A 16838-nucleotide genomic window follows, 5' to 3' on the forward strand; every position below is an offset into this window, starting at 1 on the left:
AAACTTCCAGTTTGGTTTTCAGTTATTTTGGTTAAAACCGAATTTTAATAATATATACTTTATTATATATATTATACATATAATATATATTATAAAATCAAATTTTATTATATTAAATATTAATATATTATATATTTTATGTTACATATTATATATTATAGGGCAAATTTCTTAAACTACCCCTACTATTTAGCTAATTGACTAATTATACCCTTACTGTTTACATAGTCTTAAAGTACCCTTAAATTTTCTAACAATTGTCTAAAACTTCTCTTACCGTTAACTTTGTGTCACATTTAGTTCACATGTGACATCACGTGACTGGTAATTTTTTCAAAATTCCTAAAATACGCTTCTTGGACCAGTTTAATGCCCTCTTCAAAATCGGTTCAACAAAACCGGTAACTACCTTGTTTAATCTCTCTCTCTCTCTCTCTCTCTCTCTCTCTCTCTCTCTCTTTCTACAAAGGGAATAAGTCCCCCATCACGAACGTCGGAGCCAAAAAGTCTCTAGTTTGCATTTTGAAAACCCAGTATAGAGGTGTCAAAGTAGAATGCCGCATGTGCTCTACTCAGCCTCTCATTAATCAAAGAAAACAATGTTTCAATCGGTGCTTGCTGGGTGATCTCACTATTGGTTTCTTTGCTCCTGAATGGATCAAATCGATGGAAGAAAGATGCGTGCGCTCACAACACTCTACAAGCTCTGTTCTATTAAATAGAACAAAGATGTTGGGGCCTCACAACATTCACCTACAATATAAAATCATAAAGTATTTGAAATAACAAACACAAGGAATCTAATAGCAGCAAAAAGACGAAATCCAAGCAAAGACAAATAAAACAAGCACCATAAAGAATACAAAGATTTATGTGGTTCAACCTTACCGGCTACATCTACGGGAAAAACAAAGTTTGTTCTTTACCATAAAAGAAAACTAAGAACAATTACCTTACTGCTTGCGGTCCAAACCAACCTTTACCCTTGTACACCCGTTTTCCCTTTCCTAACAAAAACAAGAAAAAAAACCCACTCTCACATCAATAACACTCTGAATTTTTCTCTTACACCTTTTCTCCCCCAAAAGCCTTAACAGTATATAGAAAAGAAAGATTTTATATATAAAAACTCTTTAACCTAAAGAAACCACACCAACAAAAGAGTAGCGTTAATGCAAAAGCCACGAAACCGTTAGGACTTAGTTTCGGAGTAGGGGAGTTTGAAGGAGAAGACGATGGTGGTTCTGAGAAGCTTAGCTACAAGTCGGGAAGGACATAAAAGAAAACGTCCAATAGGAAACCAGTCTGGATGCCACAAACCAACCCCATTCAAAGCATACCCTACAAGAGAACCAATAAGAACCTATAGATCTCCCACTTGATCAAATAGAGACCACTAACAGAATCAACAACAAGGAAGGAATAAAAAATAATCTATGGCACAAGAAAGATCTAATAATACGATAGATAATAAATTAAAAAAAAATTGTAAATGGAAAGCTCAAGCTCAAGCTTCATTGGCAATACTTGGTAATGGAGTAATATAGGCTTTTCGAATCTCCAAAACCAGCGTACTTAGCTCAGGTTCAATCAATGCCTGCTAGGAATCTCCCTGGAGCTGAGCCAGAGAGAGAGAGAGGAGGTGAATCATGGCTAGATTTAGAGCAGGCTCGCCAACTAATACTTAGCTGTGATGTAGTGATTTTCTCAGTGGTTGTGCGGATACAATTCCAGAGGGCAAAACCGCGATCGAAGATGGGCCGGTGAAAGGGAACGATTTCGCAATACCGACGCTTCTCCGACTATGCGCAGGCAGTGTACGGAACAGAATGTTAGAGACATAAAGCCTTTGGTTTACGTTTTGAAAACCGGTATAGAAGTGTCAAAGCAAAACGCAACATGTTCTCTACTCAGCCTCTCACTAATCGAAGACAACAAGGTTTCAATTGGTTCTTGCGAAGTGATCCCGCCGTTGGTTTCTTTGCTCCTTAATGGATCAAATCACAAACGATAGCTATTGCAGTTACCTCTGCAACACCGGAAAAAGAACAAGAGGCAGGGGATCGATGGATGGTTGTGGGAGTCCGAAAATGATGAAAAGAAGGATAAGAGTGACGGTGGAGGAAGTAGGGGTCCAAAGACTGACGAGATGTACACCGGAGGTGGGTGAGAACATTGAGAAAGTACCGCCGCCGCTGTGGCTTCTCTGTTGTCATTGAGAAAACAATGAACGATGGCTAGACGAAGGGAGAAAGAAGAATGTAAAGGAAGATGATGAGAAAGAGAGATAGATAGAATGGAAGGAATGAAAGAGATCTGTAGGGAAGGGAAAGGGAGATAGAGGTAGAGACGACTGGGTTTGAAAGGTTAGGGTTTTGATGAATCACGTTTCGTTTCCTTTTTTTTCTCATTTATTTTGAAAATTTGAATAAGAATAAAGGGTAATATAATCTTTTTTTAACAATTAGGCCCCATCATAATAAACGCATTGAGCTTTTGACATAAAATTTGGCCAATCTGTCCTTTGGCAGACATGCATCTTATCATTTTGGGACTTTCCGCATGAGATTAAAACCCGGAAGACGTAGGAAACTTCACTTGGAGTTTCCCGAAATCAGTCCAAAATGGGTTTTCACATGCCAAACAGGAATAGACAAATTTTCGATCTTTCCAACTTGTAAGCAGTCGAAAGACCACGTGGAATGGGGCTTTAGTCAATTAGCTAAACCATAATGATAGTTTAAAAAAATTACCCTATATTATATATTATATATAATAATAAAAAGTTTGATTAATTCAGTTAATCAAATTTTTAAGAGAGAATGATTTATTAGCCCAGCTAAAAATTCTTTAGCCCCATTGTACAGGGGGATGAATCTTGACCATGGAACATGGTTTTAGTTAATTAGCTAAACCATAAGGATAGTTTAAAAATTTTACCCTATATTATATATTATATATAATAATAAAAAGTTTGATTAATTAGGTTAATCAAATTTTTAAGAGAGAATGATTGATTAGCCCAACTAAAAATTCTTTAGCCCCATTGTACAGGAGGATGAATCTTGACCATGGATTGATGCCAAATCCACGGACAGGATGTGATTTATAAGGGGGGCTACTAAATAGACTATGGGGGTCTCCAATTCAAAATTCTGCAATAAATTGTATAGTATTTTTCCCAATTTTTAATTCTAAAAACTGAAACCAAAAACCAAATTGGTAAAATACTAAATTAACCAAACCAATTTAATGAAAAACCAAAAAATACCGAATCGAACAAATCGAAACCAAAATTTCTTATTCGATTTGAACCGAATAGTTCTCACACTGCCTGCACCGTAGTCTGTAGACCCCTCCCCGCTGGTTGATCTTCTAAGGAAAATTTAGCCAAACACAAACCTAAAATACTTCGAGACAAGCCGATCTAGAACCAAACAAGCATGTCTCGGGAAAAGCAACGATTCCCTACATAAAAAGAGAGAAAGGTGGAGGTCCGGTAGCCACAGCTTTTAACAACCTGGGCCCCAAACACGTGCCCTCCTCCTTTCCCGGATACCAACAAAACGTGCAATATACTCGCATCGAAAATATCAACCGAGATTCTATTTTGTGTTTGTTTCGAATAACCCAAACAATCTTTATTTTCTTCCTACATCGTCCATCTTCATCTCACCCACCGATCAGGATGGATTTCTATTGTCCCACACCCACGGAGGACTGAACCGAACCTGGTCAGACGAGGCAGCCAAATTCATGATCGCGTGAATTGATTTTGTCACATAATATCATGACTACATCTGAAATGGCCAAAATTGATGATTAAATTGCTTTTTGTAAAGGTAATAACAAGTACTACTGCACAATCACTGATTCATTGTGCATTATAAAATGGTGTGAGAGGGTTTCTCGTCTCTGAGCGAGTGGTAGCCTAATCGGATCAATTTCAATTCGATTCAGGGGGGTTGATTCTCTCCGTTGTCTTCGATCCTCTCTTCTGGTAAGCTCTCGTCCTCCTCATTTTCACCGGCTCTGTAGGTTTTGATGTTATAGAAAAGGTTAGGGTTTTCGCCTGTCTTTTAGATCCTCTTCACAGTTCACACTCTCTGACTTCTGAATATTGGTAGTGAACTTCACTTTTAAGGATTGACCAATTGAAGTCCATCTAGTTCATCCGCCAGAACTACATGAATGGATTTTAGTTGTGTTTCCACCCATTCTTATTTTCTCTTCCAATTGATTGATTAACTGCTTTCTAGCTAACTAAGTCTAGCTAGAATCGAAACTCTATTAAATTGGAATAATTGTTGGAGAGCTTATCTGAGCTTCTTTGTTGAACCTGTGTGTCATTTGGGTGGGTCATAGAAAGGCAATTAGTGACAGAACGTTCATATAGGATGAAGTAAAGGTAGAACATTTCTTTAGTTTATGTTTGGTTTAATAGAAAATAAGAGAGAAACAAAAAGTTGAGGGAAGGTTGTTTAACAATTTTTTTTTAGTATTTATTAAGATCTTTCCCTTGACTTTCTGTTTCTCTCTTATTTTTTATCAAACCAAAAACAGCCTTAATGACTCCAAGAGCTGATAAATAATCGGCTTTAAAATTTGCTGGACTCGAATATTTTGGAGAAATTTTCAAGTTAATTCGTAAGCAACGGGGTTGACATTTCTTTGTTTGCGAACAAAAAGCAGAAAAGTCGGGCTTGGTTGAGCATGGCTGAAGCTGCAACAGTTGTTCCCGGTGATAATGCTTTGGAATGGGCACAGAAGGATAAGCGCCGTTTCCTTCATGTTGTGTATCGAGTCGGCGATCTTGACCGTACCATTAAGTATTGCTTTTTCAACTTGGAACTTATTGTTTTATGTGATGTTGATACTGACAAATGACTTGTTTCCACCATCATAGATGACTCGTTCGCATGCTAATATGTTGATCAGATTTTACACAGAATGCTTTGGCATGCAACTCTTGAGGAAAAGGGACATTCCGGAGGAAAAATACTCCAATGCATTTCTTGGGTTCGGCCCTGAAGATTCCCATTTTGTAGTAGAATTGACATACAGTATGTTAATAAGCTATCATCCTTAATTGGAGCATTTCTTTATATTCTTTTTTTATATATCCTTAATATTATTTTGTATAACCAATTGTTCTATGTTTATCCAACCATCTCTTCTTGGTTATGCCACATGGTTTATGTGGGTCAATGCAGTCCATCTCGTAGACCTTATTTAAGAAATAATGGTGCTAAATTATTGGGACTAAATTCTCTAACCATCCAAAAGAAGTACTTCTATTCTACTGTTAAGTTGTTGAGTCAAAATGAATTCTCTAACCATCCAAAAGAAGTACTTCTCTTCTTGGTTGTCCTTGTTACTTGGATATGGAATATCGATCCATTTAAGGGTCATATGACATTGTTACCAAGATGACAGAGCAAACAATAACATGGAGAATGATAATACTGTTAACATCTATTTCTCTTTTCTGCATTATTATCTTGTTGACTTGTATTTTTCTATGTTCTTATGCATTTACTTTTTGTGCTGATTTACAGACTATGGAGTAGACAAGTATGATATTGGAACTGGCTTTGGACATTTTGCAATTGCAACTCAAGATGTGTGTATCTTTTTATTCTTTTAATTTTTAAAGGCATGATTTTCTTAGCATATTGTCAAATGTAAACTTCTAAATTATGAACTCCAGGTCTACAAATTGGTTGAAGACATACGGGCCAAGGGTGGCAATATCACACGTGAACCTGGTCCAGTTAAAGGTGGGAATACAGTAATTGCTTTCGTGAAGGACCCAGATGGTTATACTTTTGAGCTCATTCAAAGAGGCCCAACTCCTGAACCATTGTGTCAGGTTATGCTTCGCGTTGGAGATCTAGATCGCTCCATCAAGTTTTATGAAAAGGTAATGTTTTCCGGTGTTAGTATTATTTAACTCTCCCTTCATGTTAGTCCAATTTTAGTTTATTCTTATTGCATATAGGGCTGCAAATGGTATCCATTTGTCAGAATCCAGATTCAAATTTAATCAGGTTAAGGGTGATTTGACATTAATCTGTTTATAATTGGACCGAATATGGATCCACCCCTATCAAACCATATATAATCTGATTCTATCATATTTAAGTATATATGCTCATATCTACATAAAATTTTATGCTACACCTATTAATAAAGTTAATTCAATTGTTGTATATTTTGCTAAAGAATCAAAGGTTTAAAACTATAAATCTCATAGAAGTTATTTTCAATTCATTTTGTTCCTGGTATACAATAAAAACACCATTTTAAGTTGAGCTTATTATTAATGCATAATACTTTTGATCATTTTTAATTTGGTTCATTAACTGCATTCAATAACTGATTACAACCAAATCCAATTCAGATCCAATCCAAATCCGATGGATAATATTAGATTTGATACCAAATATTAATGAATACTTCAAATGGTTTTGTAACATCACACAGATGCTCATATTCCTCTATGAACAGAGATGGAAAGCTCTTGGTGCATAGTTTATGGCTCTTTGATGTGAAATTCAGCAACTTTTTTTTTTATTTTTTATTTTAAAACACCATATAGCACAATCTGTAGATGTTCTAAAGAAACAAAAGGAAAAAAGATAGGAACAGAGTTATCATCTGAACTCAAAAAATCTCCTTCGACTTGTACTATCTTTAACAGATTCATTAATATTGATTCATATTTCATTCAGCAACTCCAACTGCTTCTTTGTCTGGTTGGTTGAGGCATTATCTCTCCTTGTGGGAGATCTTGGGTTCAATCTGTAAGCAAGGCAGGATTTCACTGTTCCTGTATTTCCATGCATGATGCATCAAAGCCAAGTAGCCTGTTTCAACAGCATTGATTTGGCCACACTTCGTATGCACTTCCCCATACAGTCTTGCAATATTAGAAACTACTTACCTAATAAAGAAGAAAAAACATCCAGCAGCCAGTTGGAAGCTTACATTCATTGTAGTCTACCTCCAGTTAGTCTGGGGAAGAAATAAAAATTAAGTGAAATAAAATCCACTTAATTCAATATTTGGATAGAGATGAATAAAACTTCCCCAATTACTTGAAACATTTAAGACATTACAGAATGAACTAAATTCAGGGAACATCATACAAGATGACAGAGATAATCATGACAAATGAAAAGAAAGGACATATTGTTCTTTCTGCAAATAAATCAAGTACAAATTATATGGTATTCATTATGAAGTCATGTGAAAGAAAAGAGATGAAAATAGAATAACTTACATAGCATTGAGAAGTGAATCAACTATGCTGTTTGCAAATTTGACAGTCTAGAAGCTATGATACTTGGGTACCTGTATAAGGGTGCCATATTGTGTCAGATACTGCAATTTTAAGTGTAAACTTCATATCTCACTGTGTCTATGCTATGCCGTATCTGGGTAGCATAGTCTACAGGACTTTTGAATCTATTTGTTGGTCGTTAGTCGTAACATGTTATAATATACTAATGGTTGATAGCTATGGTTGTATGAACATCCACATTTATATTGTATCTTAGAAGCAATTTATCTGCTTCTAAGAAACCATCATTTGGTAATATTAGCTATGTTGTTTGATATTATTTTCTCTTTGCTTGCTCTACCTCTTTGCAGGCATTGGGTATGAAACTACTAAAGAAGACTGATAGACCTGAACAGAAGGTGAGTTTGAAGCCATATTATTTATCTGGATCTGCCCAAATACTCAGACACGAAACCTTCTTAAGCACAAAATTTTGACACATCTCACTTGCACCTTAATTCAGAACCACTACGCAACCCACCTGAATGTTTCCATTACCTAAAATCAACATTCAGATTATCTGTCGCATTCTAATTTCTATATATTTTTTTATTTGTGTTGTTTTAATTCTTTGGCATACATCCATACAGAGGAATAAAATTGTTTAGATCATTGTTTTTTTTTTCTTTTTGTTCTCTAGATCACTTTCTCTTGTCTAGGACCCCTTAAAGGTTGGGTTTTGATCTATCTAGATGCACCAAATGTCCATATTTTGTACATATTATTGCTTAGGACAGGTTGGGTGCTTAGATTAGGTCATATAATGGAGCTGCAAAAATATTTTTTGGTCATCAAACTGATAATATTTAGATGGGTGAGTACCATGATTTGCTTGCATGGTTCTGAACTAAATTTGACCATGTGCAATCCCTTTAAGAACCTGAAGCTTACCTGGATAGCTATAATCAAGTGGTGTAGATATTCCTATGGTTTCTGTTTTGCATCCAATCCCAGTCTAGCTTGCATCCTCTCCACATCTGAACCATTTTATCCCCTAGATCAGTTCCATGTTTCCCTTGGTTATCTTTGAGGTTCATCCTTCTCATCAATTTCTTGTCCTGCATGTTCTGTACAGTATACTATTGCAATGATGGGATATGCGGATGAATACGAGACAACTGTTCTGGAGTTGACTTATAATTATGGTGTGACTGAGTACACCAAAGGAACTGCATATGCACAGGTGAGTTAATAACTTTTTGATGTACTTTTTGGTAAATTTCCACCCATTTGAAATAAAAAAATTTTCTGATATTTGAAATATACATTCCTAGGTTGCTATTAGTACTGAGGATGTATATAAAAGTGGCGAGGTTATTAACTTGGTTACCCAAGAGCTAGGAGGGAAGATAACTCGACAACCAGGACCCCTCCCTGGTATCAACACCAAGATTACCTCTTTCCTTGATCCTGATGGCTGGAAAACGGTGAGCCTCTTTTTAATTAAGTCTTTTTCTTTTTTATTTATAATGTATTTATAGAAATAAGGACTTGTTGGTTATAAATTATAATACATGGATTAGTTTATGCTTTCTAACTTTAATTTGATTCATAACACCTGTAAGATCACCGTGCATCAATGTACAACACACCTGCTGTAGTAATTCATTGGGATGAACTTTTCTTTGGCTGCCATTGAAAATTTCCTTTCCATATATGCCCCAGAATAAGTGGTAAATAGAAAAGTGGTATGGCATCCCTCATTAGAGAAACTATGACAAGCCAGATACAAGACTACCATCAGATCAATAATTGAATTCTCACCATCTAATTTTTTGGCACATTTTTTTGCTTTCTTGGTTCCTCTTTGTAAGCAGTAGTTGAAAGACCTGGTCAATCAATATGCTGAATATACCTGAAACCGGACACCCATAACCTTTGAGTGACGAGTTTTTACACCTTAGACCCTGTTGACCAGTTAATATTACCAACGCTTTTTTCTGTCCAGAAAGCTGGTATTTGATTTTGGTCAAATGTGCAATAGCATTCTATTGATTAATATATGATATAATTTTTCTGCCAATTTGGATGATCATGATTCTCTAGAAGTGGAATGTTGTCATGATCCCTGAATTAATGGTTTAGATTGTTAGGATCCTTTCTAGGTTCATGTTTTGGTAGATGGGTGGATGGCTTGGTTTTGATTATAGTAGTGGTTTCTTGCTCTTTCTTTTCCTACATGTCATGACTCTATCATTGCTCTGTGGCACTTTGTGCAGGTTTTGGTTGATAACGAGGATTTTCTGAAGGAGCTTCAAAAGGAAGAGTAATAATGGTTGAAAGAAAAACGTTTGTCATTTAGGTGATCTTTCAATTTATAATTTCTTCTACTCTAAACTAGAATGAATAAAATAGTGTACTCTACATCCATAAAATAGTATTTCTATCCCAGTATGGTTGTCTGTGTAAAAGGGGTCATTGCTTGTAATGGAAAAATCTCGGGCTGAGTGTGTGAAAATGTGGGTACAAGTCTGGCATTATAGCTGGGACCAAAATTGGGTAATGGCCCTTTTTTTTTTCATGGTTGTCTGTGTAAAATGTTTAAGTCTGTTGTATTTTATCAAAACAAAATGTTGGTATTGCTATAAGCTGCTAAGTACTATTTGATCTATGATAAATGATACTCCAACCTTTTAGAGAAGAAACATAGAAATTCCATAAACTAATGAGGATTATATCTCAGAACACACCTGTGAACTTGAGCCATAGATCCTGTATCTGTTGTATTGTGCGGGATGCTATGCCTATACTGAACCATTATGATGGCGAGACTATTCAGTATTCACAGATGACGATCTTCAGTTCCCTGAGAACATAAACAGGACTAGAATCTACGAGGATTATGCACATGGCCTAATTGCTAGTTCCAGTCTGGACCTGATAGTGTTGGTGTTGGTGTTGGTTTCTGAAACCATGTCAACTGGTGAAAACCCCATGCCTTGATGCAGAAAAGTTGTGGTTAGATTTTGCTTTCCTGATACAGATTATTCCTGATCCTCCATGGCTTCATCCGCTTTGCTCTTGGTGTTCCTCATACACTCACCGGATTAACTGCAAATCTGTTTATGTTCATTGACATGATTACCATGGAATTGTGGAGTATGGAGATGGGAGAGTCAAGATTACGCGATCAACATGATAACAATGCATACGAAAGGTGATTTACTAGTCTGTTTGTGGTCATTGACAGTAGAGATGCTCCAGAATTAGACAATATATAAGACTTAATGGTTTGTTGTTAAAATTCAGGGGAAAAAATTGATGCCCATTCTTACATCTTACTATCAGCAATCGGCAGTCTATTCTATTTGCCATTATATAACTACATCGGCCCGCTTTGTGGTTGGAGACGCATCATGCATCAAGAAACAAGTCCTTTTCTATGGTAAACACGAATTTAATCACTAAAAAGGGGGAGAAGAACACCCAGTCAAGTTACAGCAAGTTGCTCAGCTATTACAAAAAAGAAAAAACGATCATTTGAAAAAAAAAACCGCATTACTACAATCTCTACTCGCCAAAAAATGAGCATATGATACAGCTTTCCTTTCGGATATCACTGATCACGGGCCAGATTTCAGCAATGGGGGAACTTCTTTCAAAATGTTCACCAAAACTGAGCTGTCTGATTCAACACGGGAATGAGACAAGCCCAGATCTGCTGCTAACTTGAGCCCCATCAGAACTGCCAGAGGCCCAGAGCTTACGAGAAAAGGGGTGACCGGGGGATATCTGATCTAGACCTAGCTGCCAAAAAGTTTTCCATCTGCTTTATAATTAGCATAGCCATAACCTTCATAAGACGAGTCTGAGAATGCACCGTCACTTCAATTGTCAAGAGATGTGTGGGTGGGTCGCCTATCTCAAAACAAGGGTTTCTCAGATAGCAAAAGGACAAGTTTCAGTATCTGGATAATAAGGTATTTGAAATTAGACTGATACTAAGTACTAACACAACAAAGGCTTTAAATCACATCCCAAAAACAAAATATGTGACACCCACGTAATTCTGTGTTTACTCTCTTGTGTTTTAAGCGGGGCTCTCCTGTAGTGTACTCTAATCCTAATCGAATCCGTTAAATTTTCAAATTTAAATCACATATTGGATTTCGATGTATTGCTGTATTGCATTTGCATACCATTAATCTTTTTTTTTTTTTTTTTTTTTTTTTTTTAATTAGTTTGGATATATGTTCAAACAGAGCTGTTACCTGGTGGGCTGGTCCCTACATCCCGACTTTCTCAGGCCTGTACTGGGCATACCATTAATAAATTAAACTAAAAATTATCAACATATTTTATATGCCTAACAAATGATTTCACTCTGGTATCATATGTCTATACATCAGAGTTTTTTTTTTTTTTTTTGTGGAAATACATCATAGACTCATTGTAAAGTTACTTAAATGAGATTTAAACATGCCACTCTTTAGTAAATGTACAAAGTTCAAAGTTTTTACAAATATAGATAGATAGATACATGCATAGCTAAACATTGTCCGATTTGATTTCTGCATATAGATCCAATCTAGTTTTTATTACCAAAAAAAATATCCAATCTGGATCAACTAACTGGATAGGATTTGAATTTGGGCGAAAGGATACCTCTTACAAGTTACACTGTTTTATCACTAGCTGCAGCCCTTTATGACAGAAAATGAAAATACAGTCAGGAACTCAGGATTATTTTGCAAAATCCCATATTTTCACGTTAAGGGTTTTAGTATTATAGTTTGAGTTCACATTCTGTGCACCCATGTGGACGAGTGAACCTGGCGAATCAGAGTCCTCCATGTCGACCAGGAGAAGGAACACGTAATGTTAACGTTTCAAGTGCCATTAGGCGGGTTCAGCGGTTCAACCGGCCGCAAAATGACAAAATAGAGATCAAAATCCCTGACAAACCTCATTTTTGGCTTTCCCCTGGAGACCAAACCCTACCCGCACACTGGTGACCATACAACAGTGAGTGACCCGAACCAGTGGCCATCAGCGGCAACGGCAAGATCTCCAGTGGTACGTTTCTCTCTTCCTCTTCTTCTTTTTCTCTTCTTCTCTTCTTCTTCATTAGATGCTCTGGCTTTGAATGTGCATTTCTTTATATTGACAGTAGACCTCTTCATGGCTGGGCTCGAATTTGGCTTTTGCCAAATACACAACACCAAATCTATTCAACTGAAGTTCATTTGAGTTCAGGTCTCTAATAAATAGTTTGTCACTTGGTGGTTAGAGATGATAGAAAATTTTGAGAGATTCAAGATGATTGAACATGCAAGGAAGAGATGAAAGATTCCCTAATTTTGGACCGTATTAGCGAGCACGAGTGTAGGACATGGTGTTGTTGCCTATGAATAATTCGGTTTTTGGAAGTTGGAACTAAGCGGAAGAATCAAAAAGAGATGTAGTGGTGGATTCGAGTTCATCCCATCGCCGCCACTGATGCATTATCGGAATTATCAATGATGAACAAATAAAGGGCCAAAGGGGTGTGAAGTGTGAACTGTGAAGATATGGGGGCTTCGGTTAATACTGAATAGAGATGATCAGGGTGTCTTTCTTCAAAATTTCACCGCACCAACTATCTCACAGTATGAGGTTTGGCTCCGGTTGATGTCCAGTTGAACCATCGAATCCAAGTTAACGCACATTTAACCTTTAACGTATAAATGGTCGACATGGTCGAATCCAATTGGTGGGTTCACTCGTCCGGTGCACAGAACGTGGACTCTTTTAGTTTCATATTTACACAAGAAAGTAATCCAGAATGAAACATGAATCGTCGAGTTAACACATAGACTGATGGACAAAGTTTTATTAATTTCTGGAATGATTTGGCATTCTCACTGCCTTTTTTTGCAAAGCAAAGTTACACAATAGTTGCATGGTCTTGCTTCCTTGAAAAGCTTATATGAAGCCAAAATACATTCCCAAACAACGGTTACTTTTTTATCTCCCTGATGTGATTTCACAGTCTGGGCAAAAAGAGCAAGATTTAATAGATATTTTATGCTAGTTTATGCAAGACAACCTCTACTCAAAAACCAAACGTCCACAAGCATGGATCACTCCAATAAGCTTGAACTTTTGAATTCTCCAAATCTGCATAGAAATGACACATGTTGCAACGGAAGTTGACACCTACAAAGGTAGAATAGGAACTGCATCCAAGGCCTTAATCATCATCACACTACAGAAAATATCCAATGGCTTGTAAGCCACCTGTACCAAATTAAATGATGATGCCGATCAGCCATCAACATATCTTGAACTTTTGGTGTAATAATCAACTAAAACTTTTCTGCATATGTCAGACAGATCAACCACTGTAGACCAAAGGATCCACAATCAACCCACCAAACTTTTTGATATTGGTAATTCATAAGCTACCGAAAGTATGACATAAACACTATACCAACTAGGCAACTAGAGCTCATTCGCCTTTGCAACATAACTCCATCAGAATGCAGAACAAAGACAAATGTTGATCCTGTGGTAGGATAATTGCTCCTACTCGGTTCTCAAATCCAACTAGTTCTCGTCCACGACTGGCTAGCTTGACCAGTGTCTGACATATAAGAAGCAAAAGGATATGATGCTTTTTCTTGCAAGTTTTCCAAACTAAAAGGATATGGGAGGGCAGAATCCAATGAGGGACATCTATAGAGACGTATCCATAGGATAGGAACCCAAGACCCGGAGGAATGTTGCAAACTCCTGCACACAAACACCATTTACATAGAAAAACATTGTCAAATATAACAAGGTCTAAGCAGATTAGCAGAAACTGTGATATCCCTGCAACATTCAAAAACATTCCACACTTGAAAATTAAATGCACGTCAAGTCATTGCCAGCAAAGAAACATTGTCAAATATAACAAGGGAATTAAATGCACATCTAATTATTGACTAAAGAACGAGTATCAACTATCAAGTAAAGCAGGCCATATCTTGCAAGGGCTATTAGCACTGACGGTTTTGCCTGAGATGACACAAATTTAAGTAGGAAATAGTTTGGCAATGAAGAGCCAACATGAAAGGGAAACAGCTTTCAAGAAGATGTTTGCAATGAATGAACAGCACCGTTAAAGTTTACAACACATTGTACATCATGACCAATCAAATCGAACCTGACTGGGAAAATTTTGGATCCTTTAACAAAATGAAGACGACAACGCCTTTAGTGAGACATGAACAGAAACTGGTTATATTTTTATCCACTTTTCTTTTAATAGATAATCAGTCACTCTATCTTGATAAAATTTCCTGCTTATAAACTGTTGACAGGTGTATTATATGTACCGTACGCAGGTTTAGTGCCTGCAGGGGTATTTTTGTAATTTTGTAGTCTTCTTGTGTTGTACGGCCAGTATAGTATAAATACAAATGCTTCACTCGCATGAAGTAGTTCTTTTGAGGCCTTAAGTCTGCAGCCTCTTCTCTCTTCTTCCTTTCTTCTTCTTCTTCTTCTCAACATGGTATAAGAGCAGGACCGACTAGGCTTGGAAAACAACCAACTGAGGACTCTCTTCACTGCTGCGTAGAAGCTATAGTCCTGATGCTCGAAGACAAGGAAGATGAAGCATTCTCTAATGCTGCGATTAGTCTTCACTGCCGAGTAGGGTTCTGCTACAAGAAAGCTGACTGTTCAACTTCTTAGCGCAGAAAAGGGTTCTGCCTCATGTTTTCTGGGGTTGCTCGGCTAAGAAGACTGTAGAAAACCATCCCAGATGTTCGAAGAAGGGTTCTGGCCTGCAGAGAAGATTGGGTCCATGAGTGTACTGCCTATTCACAGTTCGGGTGACCTGGGTACTGAACTGAAGTTTCTCTGTTTATGGTTCTCTTCTTGCACTCTTTCGATGGACTGTTAATGTCCAAAAATTCTGAGTAGGGACTGTTTGGCTATTTTGTTTTTCCCTCCTCCGACTGTGTGTTGCTCTATTCAACTCTCTAAGGGACTGTTGTTGAACCCTAAACCCTAAGTGACTGTTCGGCTGCCCTGGAAAGTGGATATCAATTGATTAGGTGTGTTGAACCACCGCATGTATTACTGTATTGCTGTTCCTACTGTGAAGCTGCATGAAAGTTGTAAAATTGTAGGTCATTTAGACCTGGTTACATTGCAAGTGCAGTGTTCGTATATTGTTCTGTGGACTCCTACAAAGTGTAGGTCATACAAACTAGTACTGCAGCTGCAGTGTTTGTGTTTGGTTCTCTGTGAAACCGAAAATCAGCAAGTGCCTAGTTGTGGACTGTAGCAGCTCTGTAAGGCAGTGTACCTTTGTTTTGAGTTCTTCTAAACCTAGAATCATGAATAAGGAAAGATTGTGGTGCACTAATTGTCAGAAGCCCCGGCACACCAAAGATACTTGTTGGGATCTCCATGGAAAACCAAAGTGAGCTCAGGATTTACCTAAGAAGCAAGGCTCATATGTAATTGGAAGACCCAGGCAACAAGGTACCAAGAAACACCACATAGTCAATATGGTTACTCGGGAGAATCAACCCTCCACTTCTACTATGACTCAAACACCACATGGCCAACATAGCTACTCTAGATCTGGCCCAAGGGAGGATATTGTAAACTCCTTCCGTGACCATTTGGAGCTTTATGGTAGAGCAATTCGCCAGGTGGATGCTCCTCCCACCACCTCTTTTGCATCCACATCAGGTAATCTTGCCACAGCTTTCCATGCTGCTTCTCACAACCTTGACTCTCCATGGATCATCGATTCTGGAGCGTCAAAACACATGACTGGTATATCCTCTTACTTTCAAACTTATCACCCTCTTTCCGGAAGAGATAAAGTGAGACTAGCTGATGGATCATACACTTCCATAGCTGGTCAAGGAACTTTCTCTCTTCCCCTCGGCCTTACTCTTTCTGATGTTCTTCATGTTCCAAAATTCCCTATGAATTTGTTCTCAGTCAGTAGTGTTACAAATTCCTTAAACTGTTCTATGACTTTTTTCCCTACCTATTGTGTGATTCAGGATCTGGCCTCTGGGAGGACGATTGGTAGGGGACGTATGGTTGATGGACTCTACATGCTGGAGAATACGGCTGGCCTTCATGTTACAAAGTCTATGAGTCAGTTCAAAAAGAGTAAAATGTATTTGTTGCACTGTCTAGGTCGTTTGTCTTTTGAGACCTTGAAATTTGTTTTCCCAGAACTATGTAAGTCAATGTCTGTTTCTAATCTTTCTTGTCAAACGTGTCAGTTAAGCAAGCATCGTAGAACTCAATTTCCTCAAAGAAGTAGTAAATCTGAGTTTCCTTTTCACATTGTGCATTCTGATGTGTGGGGCTCTATTACTTTACCTTTTGAGAGTGGCTACAAGTACTTCATTACCTTCATTGACGATTATTCCAGATATACTTGGGTATATCCAATGCGAACCCGTGAAGAAGTACCAAAAATTATCCAAGATTTTCAGCGGATGGTCTTCACCCAATTTCAGACTGAGATTCAAATATTTCAGTCAGACAATGC

At 37.4% G+C, this 16838-nt stretch overlaps 2 protein-coding genes and 1 long non-coding RNA gene across 4 annotated transcripts in view; 2 read left to right on the forward strand and 1 right to left on the reverse strand.

Moving 5' to 3' along the window:
* The first annotated feature begins 3917 nt into the window (after positions 1–3917).
* On the forward strand, positions 3918–9963 carry GLX1 (glyoxalase/bleomycin resistance protein/dioxygenase superfamily protein). Of its 2 annotated transcripts, none has more exons than XM_088964479.1 (9): positions 3918–4000; positions 4690–4829; positions 4939–5063; positions 5559–5623; positions 5711–5923; positions 7657–7704; positions 8421–8528; positions 8620–8772; positions 9565–9963. In XM_088964479.1, exons 2-9 carry the CDS (start codon positions 4714–4716, stop codon positions 9613–9615), a joined length of 879 nt encoding a protein of 292 aa, XP_088820605.1. In that variant the 5' UTR covers positions 3918–4000; positions 4690–4713; the 3' UTR covers positions 9616–9963. The 2 variants fall into 2 exon arrangements, with proteins under 2 accessions (XP_088820605.1, XP_088820604.1); XM_088964478.1 differs by having other exon boundaries at positions 4693–4829.
* A 1733-nt stretch (positions 9964–11696) lies between these two features.
* LOC148875352 (uncharacterized) lies at positions 11697–12999 on the forward strand. Its single transcript, XR_016104976.1, has 2 exons — positions 11697–12361; positions 12456–12999. It is a non-coding gene; the product is annotated as an uncharacterized LOC148875352 (long non-coding RNA).
* A 130-nt stretch (positions 13000–13129) lies between these two features.
* The window catches only part of ADT1 (arogenate dehydratase 1), a 32428-nt gene continuing 28719 nt past the window's right edge, over positions 13130–16838 (reverse strand). The window contains exon 11 of the mRNA XM_088964477.1: positions 13130–14059. Within this exon, the coding sequence (XP_088820603.1) occupies positions 14003–14059 (57 nt within the window). The 3' untranslated portion in view covers positions 13130–14002. The remainder of the gene's footprint in view (positions 14060–16838) is intronic.

This window comes from Nelumbo lutea, chromosome 1 (assembly GCF_056320005.1).
Source record: "Nelumbo lutea isolate HS-2025 chromosome 1, American lotus-T2T, whole genome shotgun sequence".
NCBI classification, from domain to species: Eukaryota; Viridiplantae; Streptophyta; class Magnoliopsida; order Proteales; family Nelumbonaceae; genus Nelumbo; species Nelumbo lutea.